At 42.4% G+C, this 11,237-nt stretch overlaps 1 protein-coding gene across 1 annotated transcript in view; it reads left to right on the forward strand.

The window, feature by feature from the left end:
* Positions 1–71: 71 nt before the first annotated feature.
* vax2 (ventral anterior homeobox 2) overlaps positions 72–11,237 on the forward strand; it is a 27,230-nt gene continuing 16,064 nt past the window's right edge. The window contains exons 1-2 of the mRNA XM_071459792.1: positions 72–1,056; positions 6,139–6,326. Of these exons, the coding sequence (XP_071315893.1) occupies positions 822–1,056; positions 6,139–6,326 (423 nt within the window). The 5' untranslated portion in view covers positions 72–821. The remainder of the gene's footprint in view (positions 1,057–6,138; positions 6,327–11,237) is intronic.

Genomic DNA, 11,237 nt, shown 5'->3' on the forward strand with positions numbered 1-11,237 from the left:
CGACGTGACGTTTTAGCTGCAAAGCAAATTATATATAAGAAAAAAAAAAAAAAAACTGACAAGAGAGCTCCAGACTTTATCTGGGAGCAAATGTGACCATTTCCCATTTCCTTACAGTCCCCTCCTGAAGGGTTTCAACACAGACAGCTTCTCCAGTAACAGAAGACCACCGACCCCCTTATGTGGCCATCTCTCCACCAACAACATGCAGTCATGGATCCGCAGAGGCAGGCGATGTGACCGGGGCTGAAGTAACAGGCTGCTGCTTTGGACCAACCTGAAGAAACTTTCCTCCCTGGCCGGTGCACGGTGAACTGTGACCGCTGCTGTGTGTGTGTGTGTGTGTGTGTGTGTGTGTGTGTTTTCTCATTTTTTTCCCCTGCACCGCCTCTCACTTTATTTCTATGTGGGTGAGCAGTGTGTGAGTGTGTTTGTGGCACCTCCCCGCTCCTCCTTAGATCTAGTTGCCCCCTTGTGCCTTGTAGGTTGCACCATGCATTTCTCCCGCACCTCCTGGCTGCTGTAGTTAGAGCAGGAGACCGAGGTTTCTCCCCCAGCCGACTCCCCACCGCCTTGGTTTGGACTTCGGACCGTGCGTCATGCCGCGACACCTGAAGCATACCCCGGTCCCGGTGCTGGACCGTGTGGTTCCTTTGTAACTGGATCTACTTTTTTTTTTTTTTTTTTGGAGGGAGAGGAGGGCATGCTCTCCTCTTCTCAGGAGAAAACTCGCGAAGAGGAGAAGAAAGTAGAAAGAGAAGTGTGAGCAGCAGCGGTAGAAGGAGGGAGAGATCATCTTAGAGACTGAGACTGACTTGTAGATGTTTGATCAGGCCACGACTATGGGCGATGGGAACCACCGCTGTGGACCCAACCCGCTGTGTCCGGACCGGATGGAGACAAAGTGCCGCTCCGAGATAGGGAGCCGGTCCCCGGTTCAGAGCTCCACCGACACCCCGGGGACATCAGCGTCCACACCGACGTCCTCCAGCGAAGATGGACACGACAAACTTTTGGGAGTGGACCCTGACTACTGTCGGAGGATATTAGTAAGGGGTAAGTGGACGACAACAAAACAAACACTGATTTATTCTGTGCGTAAAACTAGATCTGAGACTGGGAAGCCAGGAAACTGAGGGATAATTAAAACTCACTGTTATTAGAGATGAGCCAGGACACAATCACAGACACTGTTATCCTCTGACACACAGTGCTGACAGTCACAGTTTTAACAGAAACTGTTTTAAATGGCACCAAATCTTATCTGTAAAAAGCCTGGATGTGGATTTGTTTGGTGCTTCTCCCATGCATGAAAAAGTTGAAATATTATTATTGTAAAATATCAGTCTATATCAACATAAAAGTGTCCCAAACTTAGACTGAAGCTCCCAAACATATGATTGTAATTTCTAAACAAAGTGGCAACAGTACAGCAGCTCTGGTGCAGGGTGGACTACAAAAAGCCTCTGCTGTGGTAACAATAGGCTATTTTCACTTCCGTGTCACAAGACCACACATGTAAATAATAATTTAAAATAAAAATAATGTTGGAATTTATTTTTAAAAAATAGAATAAATAGACTATTGTTTGGCAGAACCTGTGTCAGTTGTGGACAATCCTTTGTTCATGGGAAAATACAAGACACTGATTGATCCAATCAATAGTCAGAACAATTAAATGAAGCCTTTGTTAAATATTGCTTCCTTGTCTACTGGTAATATATTTTTTTTACCCTCATACATGTAATGAGTGTTTCTCTGTAACACGTCTGTGTTGCTGTGGGTTTGAACATCGGAGCCCGAGAAAGTGAAGAAAACAAAGGAAAATGCTCTGGAAGAGTCTGTTGAGGATGATCAGGTGAAATTCACCCCTGTGGCCTTCATCAGCAAAAGAGCTGGTAGAAAACACACCAGCCCTCCATCAGCAGTCCCTGCCAGAGTGCTGTGTGTACCTTACTTTACACCTCGGTAGCTGATTGCCTTTGTGTGCTAACGTTATGCTAATGAAGCCCGGAGTAATATTTAATTTAATGTTACCCTGAGCGTCCACGCCCTCCTGCTGGAGGCCAGCAGTCTCTGGATGAAAGAGACTTTAAAAAAAAATGACAGGAAATTCAGGTAAAATATATGCAGTCAGCAAACACTCTTAGAATAAAATTATAATGAGCTGTTGTCATTTGTTTTTCATTTAATTAAAAAAAAAAGTGATTATATGCTCTTTCAGAGTCATATTTTACGTCTAAATGGCCTAAAACGATTTTGTTCACTTTATGTTTTCAGGTTGAATTAAACCCCAGAGTAAATGTGTTATTTACGTGTTGCAGGAAAACCAAAAAGCTGTCCATATATGTCCAGACCTATAGGTTATCTAATGTTATTTGCATTTAGGACATTTGGAATCAACATTTCAGCGCGTAAACTTAAAAAGTGTTGCAGCTTCAGCGAGGAAAAAAAAAAAAATCTACAAAATCCCACATAAGGAATATTTTGTTCTGTGAGTCACTGTGAAGTGATATGTTGTATAACAGTGAATTTTGCCCAGTGCTTTCCAAGAGCAGAATATCTCGCCTTGTTCACTTCCGTTCAGAACTCCATAAAGAAAAAAAGAGGAAATTAAATTGCAACTTGTAATTTTCGTGCAAGGTTTTTTTTTTTTTTTTTTTTTGCAGAGGTGTGTAACTGTGGACAGGATCAATACGTCGGCCGATCAGTTCTCCAGTTATAGGCGAATACCGCTGTGGATGTTATGGAAGCTGGCTGGTTAGTTTTAGCTTTTATTGAACGTTTAGTCGTGGTGCGGAGCAGCATGTTCAGTGGCGTTAACATAGCCACTCATTTTAAATAGTGAGAGGAGCTGACACATGAGGGAGACAGCGACAGAGAGGAAATTATAGGCGTCCATGCCTTAAAAAAAAAAAAAAAATCTAAAACCAGCAGCTGCAGGAATAGCAATAAAGTTATTAGTCATTGTGTGTATATGTATATATATATATAGACTATATGATTGAGCTACTGTCATCAGTCGCATTATTATGTGGTTTGTCCACTGTGTGTCCTTATCTCCTCTTGGTCCTCTGATGTCGGTGGTTAACGGTGTCCATCTGAGGAGGGGACGGCCTGCAGAAGGACAGAGATGTGAGCCGGTCTTGGCTCAGATCCTTCCACAGTTCGCACTGAGCGGACTGAAGGCCTGCAGTGTCAGGATTTGTTTGTGAGGCTGAGTCTGGATGCTGGAGTTTTTTTTTTCCGCATAGAGGCCGGGGTCACCGAGAGGTCAGCAGGTCTGCGTGCACCGCCGCTGGGTCCCTCGTCTCTTTGCAAATGTTCCCATCACAGTTTGAGCTGCTGTTTGTTTTTTTTTTGTTTTTTTTTTTTTGCTCTAGAGCTCACAACAAGATATGCAAATGTTTGCTACTGTATGCCCACGTATTCAGAGGGTTTGCAGCCTCTCTGCTGCGGAATCTCACTCGCCCGGCGACACATTACGCAAAGTCATTACGCGTGCGTAAAGATGGAGATCTGTCAGGCATGTTTCATTGCGTGGCTCAGGCATGCAGGCTAACCAGACGCTGTGATTGAAATGAGTGTTTAATGCAGACCAGGGCGCGCAGGGAACAGAACTGATGAATCATTACCTCTATTAATTCCCCCGCAATTTAATTTAGTCTTTTACGCAGCTTATTAACCGGCATGTTTTATTTACCTTACCACCGCGCCTTCAAAACACCTGAAGTGGAGGTTAGAAACACACTTTTACCGTGTATTAAAAGAGAGAGAAAAAAAAAGAATAATTTTCCCCCACTGTGTTCTTGCAGTTAGCCGGTAGCTTTCTGATACAAACTCTGTGGAGGATTGGTTCAATCACTATTGTTTCATATTTAATTCAGGGCTTTCCATATTTTATTGGATTCTATTTTTTATGACTTCAAAAGCCCGGACAAAGAGGAGCTCTTGTCTGGCCTCATACCTGATAAATACCAACAAATATTCTCAGCTTTCGTGTTGTCATCGGTCACCAGGATTTTATTGTGCGAAACAAATCTTTTAAAACTCGGAATTTCTCGACTGCAGCGAAATTTGAGAGAAAGTAACACACCAGGATTTTTATTCTTATGAATTTATTTATTTTAGTAGAATATAGAAAAAATCCACAGGGCTTCCGGATGCGGGGCGGGATGTAATAACTGACCCTGAAGCCCAAGTTTTGTCACTAATATTTTAATATGCTACAAACAACCTTTTAATTTATGTTTTTGTATTCACAAGTTTTTTTTAATTCTTCTATTATTTCTGTTATTTAAATTAGTTCTGATTTTACAGACTAATTCTGAAAACAACACCAGCGGAAGCAGCTAATATTTGAGAGATGAGCCCATATGAACAGCAGATATCCTGCCACTGGAGGGAAACAAACACCGGAAATAAAAATAAAATAAAAAATAAAAATTCACAACAAGAATAAACAGGACACAAATACACGTATAACCAGAAAAAGAAGAAGAAGAAGAAGAAGAAAAAAAACAACAACTAAAACTAAAATTAACCAAGGAGCCAACAAGTAGCCTACACAGTTTATGACACACACACACACACACACACACACACATGTTGTAGCTGTGAATAGATAATGGCGCACAGCCCTTTAGTTTGGAGTGAATTAAATGTGATACAGAAAGAAACAGAGCGATGCCAACAGCACTCACAGGAAAACACTTCACAGCCACAGTCCCGGTCAGGGCAGAGACTCAGGGAGAGGACACCAACCAGCAAGAACCCACGACCGGTTTGCTTCTCCTCACCGAGCCGGAGAGAGGCTCAGATGAAGGCTCCTGCCTGCAGCGTTTTGTTTTATTCACTTTAATCCGAGCTTTATTTTCATGCATCAGGAAAACAAGACGTTTCCTGTCCAACCTGCCCTGCGGCTCCACGCAGCCGGTTCACGCGTGGGTCCGAGTCTTGGCCACGATGCAAACATTTAACATTAACAGGAGTGATTCCGTGTTTATTTTCATTTCGTCTGAAATCACCGAATGGATTAAATGTGTAAAGATTTACACCCCCACTAATGCCACCACATTAGTATAACAAGTGTTTGCTCCTGATGTGTTCGCTGTTTTCAACACATTTGCGTACAGTTGTGTAAATGTGTTGAAGTAAATAACTAAGGGCCTGTCTCCCAGAGCGCATGCGTGTTACAAACAATCCCTTGTGTTAAAAATAACAAACTTATGCAGTTTGTTTACCTCAAAGACGCACAGGCGGGCATCCATCTCCCTTTTCTGTCCTGAGGCCATTATCCTATAACCCTGCTCATGAATATTACATCAGTTTGGCACCATGTAAGGCCGGAGTCACTGCAGCCACATGGAGGGGTGTGTGTCTGTAAGGTAAAATTAGACCTACCGAAAAAGAGCTTCCATTAGATTCATCTTTATTGTTTTTTTTTTTTACTTCAGGCTGCATGAATAATAATGGTCTGATCACCTATAACAGTGGTCGGCAACTGGCGGCCCCTGGGCCCAAGCAATAATATCTGGCCCGCCAGATTATTCTGATGATCTGATTTTTTTTTTAATCTTTGAAATATGGAACTGACAGTCTCACATTAAGCTGTGGCATATATCTAAACAGAGACTCTCCTCCCACCTGAGATTCTTATTCTACTTTTATCCAGGTTGAGAGTGAATGACAGTCACGACAGTGTCACATCTCCATCAAAGCAGAAACAGTGACCCACAGAATCACTTCCTCTGTAGCGATTTTGTCTCCAAAATAAAAGCGCAACAATGTTCGTTTTTTCTTTCTTTTGTTCAAACAAGCTTTTAGCTTTTATTATGAAAAATTCCGACAGGAAGTTCACAAGGTTCTGTCGCCTTGATAGACCTCTGAAATAGCGGACATATGACGTGATGTGAATGAATGAATGAATCTGTCAAATATATGTATATATGTGAATGTGGCCACACAATAAAGTAAATTTGATTCACATTTTCATCCATCAGTTTTTTTTTAATTAGCCTTTGATTATGTTCTGGCCCGCCATGTGATGTTAGGAAAAAACTGGCCCCTGATCTATAATAAGGTGAGCTCTGCTGTAAACTGACGCTTCTCTATTCGTTGTGTTTTGATCCCGGACAGACGCCAAAGGCACGATCCGGGAGATCGTCCTGCCCAAAGGCCTGGACCTGGACCGGCCCAAGCGCACACGGACCTCGTTCACGGCCGAGCAGCTCTACCGGCTCGAGCTCGAGTTCCAGCGGTGCCAGTACGTGGTGGGCCGCGAGCGCACCGAGCTCGCGCGGCAGCTGAACCTCTCGGAGACGCAGGTGAGAGTGGGTCACGGGAGTCTGTGGGAGTGGACAAAAAAAAAAATACAAACAACAACAACAAAAAAATAAATAAATAAATAAGTCAAACCAAAAACCAAACTCTCAAACCAAATATGGTTTTCCTACATAGCCCACAGGATGTTTGAATAATTTCAGTTCAGTTTTATTTACTTTACAGGGTAAGATCAAGACTTTACTTTGTTAGAGAGAAAAACCCAACAGTTCCCACAAAAGCAGCACTTGGTGTCAGGGGGGAGGAAAAACTCCCTTTTAACAGGAAGAAACCTCCAACAGAACCGGGCTCAGGGTGGGCGGCCGTCTGCCTCGACCGGTTGGGTTTAGGAGGAGAAAGAGGGGGTGGGGGGAGGAGAGATGTGTAGGTAATGGTGTTATCAATAAATAATAATAATGTGTGTAAATAGCCTATAGGCTAATGGTCGTTTAATATTTTGGTGGGCTAAATCCAGCAGGTGTTTTCAATTAGCATCAGCCTAATGTTTTTGAATGGTTTGCTCGCAGGTGCCTGTTAGAGGCTTTAATTGCTCAGCCAATCAGAGAGGAGGCCGCACCTTCCCCTCCCCGCCCAAAACGTGTTTCCCTCAGAAGGAGCCACCCGGGGCCAAACACAGGATAAATGTTTACAGTCCAACAGCACAATCAGGTTTCTTTTTTAATTTGAATACATACTGTGGAAATAGAAAGAAAAAAAAAAATCAGCTGTTAATAAACCCCAGGGGTCAATATAGGCCTAAAATGAGCAAAAGCCTACTGCGCCAGCCAAGGTTAAGTATGGCTTTACATTTGCACAATTAGCCTTCGTGTTTACGCATGTTTGATTAACCATGTGGCACTGGTCCATTTTTTTTAAAATTTAAAACATAAAATAAAATTGGTGCATTATTAAAAACTCCGCAGCTTTAAAATGAGACGAGTCAACACCTCTCTGACACACGCGGCATGAGCCGAAACTCAACATCATCAGTCTCTGAAATGAAGTCTGCATCATGACGCTGTTGGATCTGTCCTTGTGACTTCTTGTTGCAGCTGTGTGTGTGTGTGTGTGTGTGTGTGTGTGTGTGTGTGTGTGTGTGTGTGTGTGTGTGTGTGTTTTTATAATGCAAAAAGAAACGGTTCAGTCCCGCATGTTGCTGCTGGTGCATCCGGGCTCCTCTGTCTGAGCGCTGCAGAAATTTCATGGACTCATTCAAGTCTTCCTGCAGCGCCAGGAGCCCCACCCCTCTGTGTTTATCATGGGCGTCATCACTCCCACCGACTCACACAGCACTATAACCAGGCCTGTACAGGATAATATAATGCTGCTGCTGCTGCTTCTTCTTCTTCTTCTTCTTTTTATTTTTTAAAGTATCTGTGTAAATGTGGACTTATGCAGCAGACAGGAGGCTTTTAAAATGTGCCACACTAAAACTTTCATTTGCTTTTATCAATGGCAAAAATGTTTGAAAAATAATTTCGAGAACTATTTGGCGTTTTCCATAAACAGCATTTTAACGACTGGACGCCTAACGTGGCCTGTGGAAATATAATGTATTGCATGTTTGTGTTCTTTAAATCTCCGATGAGCTTTTGAGAGGCTGTTCTTGTGAAAAGCATAAATCTGGACAAAGCCTTCAGAGTATCTGTGTGTTATTGGACCAGACGCGAATAGATTTCACAACTAAAACCTCAAAAATAAATCCGCAAAATAAAATATCAGACAAATAAAGTGGCAAAAAAAAAAAAAGCTTATAATTTGCATATGTATTTTAAATGTGAACCGTGTGTGCAGATAAACAGCGGGAGGCTGGTGTCTGGGCCTTCTGCGGCGCAGACCTGTGTTAAAACACTTGTTGCAAGGAAGTAAAAACACACAAGCAGGAATTTACGCACCATAGCTGTGACACCAACACACACACACACACCAAAAAACCAGCTCAAAGGTGATGGGATGGTGTGTGTGTGTGTGTGTGTGTGTGTGTGTGTGTTTCGGGAGCACAGAGCAGCCACTGTGTCCCTCATTAGCGCTGACACTGGGGGTGTTAATGGGGGGGCCTCAGCTTCCTGCTGCTGCTGAGGGCTCGCTGTGCAGCTGAGGATTGGCTGAACGAAAGCGCCCATGAAAACCGTCTGACCTTCAAGCGAGAACAAAATGTAAATAATAAAAGTCTCCCCCGGGTGATGGGGTGTAATATTAAGCCAGTCGCGCAGGAATTTCATCATCGCTGTGCTGCTCTCGAAAGGCTTTTAGTTGGCATCAGTGGCGCTTTCTCTCCTGTCCCCGTCGTCTTTCTGTTTGTGGCTTGTGCATGTTTTAAGCAAATGCGCCGGTTAGAGCCAATCAGGAGGAATCACTGAAGGAAAAGACGGAAGCTCTCAAACATTTAGCTCCTTTTGAAGCGGGTGGTTTGCAGCGTTTCCAGGTGATCCAAGGATGGTTCGCTCCTCAAGGTTTTCCAGGAAGTCCTATCTATCTATCTATCTATCTATCTATCTATCTATCTATCTATCTATCTATCTATCTATCTATCTATCTATCTATCTATCTATCTATCTATCTATTTAAAGTGTTTTTTATTTCTAATATCTCCATTAATAAAAGCTCCTCAGGCCTTTGGCGCCTGTTTTATCCATGTTTCTGTTAAAAGCTTCCAGTTAAGATCCACATTTGACTTTTTTTTTTTTTTTTTGTCTTTTTTCGATGTATTGAGCACAAAGTTTTTAAGTTCAGGGGGAAATTTCTTCTCTCCACATCACAGCTGAAATAAAAACTTAATTCCTAAACCTTTTATTTCGCCGAAACCAATGAGTCGGGGTTTTTGTTTGGTCTGCCCCTGGTTGACTTTTAATTAAAAAAAAAAAAACTTACTGCGACTTCTTTCTTTTTAAATTTCGTTGTGTTTCTCACTTTTCTAAATTCCTACTCAACACAGCTCTTACACACAACACAGCCTCGATCTGTGTTTGACCCGAAAAATGTGGCGACACTTCCTCGTTTGATTTCAATTAAATCCAGAAACACTGAACTTTCTCTTTGTTCAAGAAACGTCCGCAGAAGTTTATATAGTTTTTTTTATGAAGCTTATCTAAACGGGACCGTAACTGACACACAAATACTAATTACAGTAAAATGGGAGGTTGGATCGTTAAGTGTTTTTTAACAATGTTTGAGGATTTGGTCATTGACCCATAGCGTAACTCCAATTAGTTTGGTCAGGTATTCAAACGGATCACGAAATGAGCCAGCAGACACTGGAAACACACACACACACACACACACACACACACGGATGCAAGCAAAAAAGACGTATAGAGATTTAACCTATAGAAACTTATCGATAAAGAAATAATGTTGATTTTTTTCCCCCTGCAAATTTTATTTTCATAAAATTTGCAGGGGGAAAAAGATTATTCTCCATATTGATGATTAGACTCATACGTGTCGCGTCAAGACGCACAGGACTTGGTTCATTTTTCTGTTCCGTCCTCTTTCAACCTGCAGGTAAACCCGTGGATTTGGACCGAGTTCAAATTCAACATCAATGTCATCGATCAAACGAAAAAAATATTTCAAAGCAGCAAAGTAATAGTAATGTTTGAGCGGGAGATCGATAACTCGGTGATCACCCTGATGTAACGCGTTACTGAGTAATCTGTTACCAGCTCGGAGGTCTCCCTTCATCCCGGCAGGTGGCTCCCCGCTACAGGCTAACACAGCAGGAGGGGCTGGTGCACACACACACACACACACACACACACACACACACACACACACACACACACTGAACTAGAACATGAAAGCCCCCCCACATTTCTTTTACCTTTATGGCCAGTTTGCTCACAGGCTGTAGAGGACTGGTGGATGTTCGTGGAGGCTTCAGCTCTTATTGTGAAGGTATGTTGTGTGGATTTGTGCCTGTTTACTGCTGAATGGAACATGTTCATGTCTACAGCAGCTTCATGTCCACACATGTGGGCGTCTGCAGCACAGGACCACAGAGGAAGCTAGAACAGCTATATTTGAGCATTTTTTCTATGTAGTTCTGTGTAAAGAGGAGGTTTACACAGCATCAATGCCCCTTTAGTTGTGTCCCCAAGTTATAATAGATCTGTTTTGGAGGCTGTTTCTTTTTTTTTTTTTACTGAACATTTAGTATGTTCAGTTTCAAGTTATTTTCTGCAGCTTTTTTTTCTTTTTCTTTTTTAAAGAAAAAGATCAAAACTCTACTCCGTCTTCAGCATGTGACTCTGGTTCCAACTGGCTTGGCAGTGAGGCTTCAGGAGATTTCAGGACACCATGCTGTGTAGTCACTCTAAGCTCTTCCACAGTCCTCCTGAGTTCAGTGCAGCTGACGTACACTCCGCCATTGTATCAGTCTATTGTTGTTTGCAGCCCTTCCATGGAGAAGCTATGGATTTAATGGTCTCTGCGCTGCGTTAAACTGATTTAATCCCACAGCAAATGGGAAGGAGCTCAGTGATGGAATTATGTTTAATCTTTAATGTAAAGCTGGCTGAACAAGACACAAATGTGGGCAAAAGTTTGCATCTGTTTCCCTTTATAGTCACAGTTGTTTACGGTACACAGTCAAACAGGATTTTGGTTTGACATATTTCTCCTTCGATGTCTGAGCTGGGTCAAACATTTTTTTATAATGTCACAAATGCCTTGCCCTTCAAAAATCTCCAAGATAATTAAAGTCAACCAGGAGAGGCGTTGTGCTCTTAGACAAGGAAACAAGTTTTTGTGGAGTGAAACCCTGGAAACACCACAACAGAGTGTGGTTGGATGAGGTGTAGAGGGAGGTTTTTATATGATGTACTGTACTCACATACTGCAGTAGTATTAAATGGATACTACTTTACAAGAAGTAAAAACACTGCTGTTTTAGATCTAAATGTGAGTGCAGTATT

Source organism: Trachinotus anak, unplaced genomic scaffold (genome assembly GCF_046630095.1).
Source record: "Trachinotus anak isolate AG129_WGS33_773 ecotype Australia unplaced genomic scaffold, CSIRO_AGI_Tana_v1 ptg000023l, whole genome shotgun sequence".
In the NCBI taxonomy this organism is placed as follows: Eukaryota; Metazoa; Chordata; class Actinopteri; order Carangiformes; family Carangidae; genus Trachinotus; species Trachinotus anak.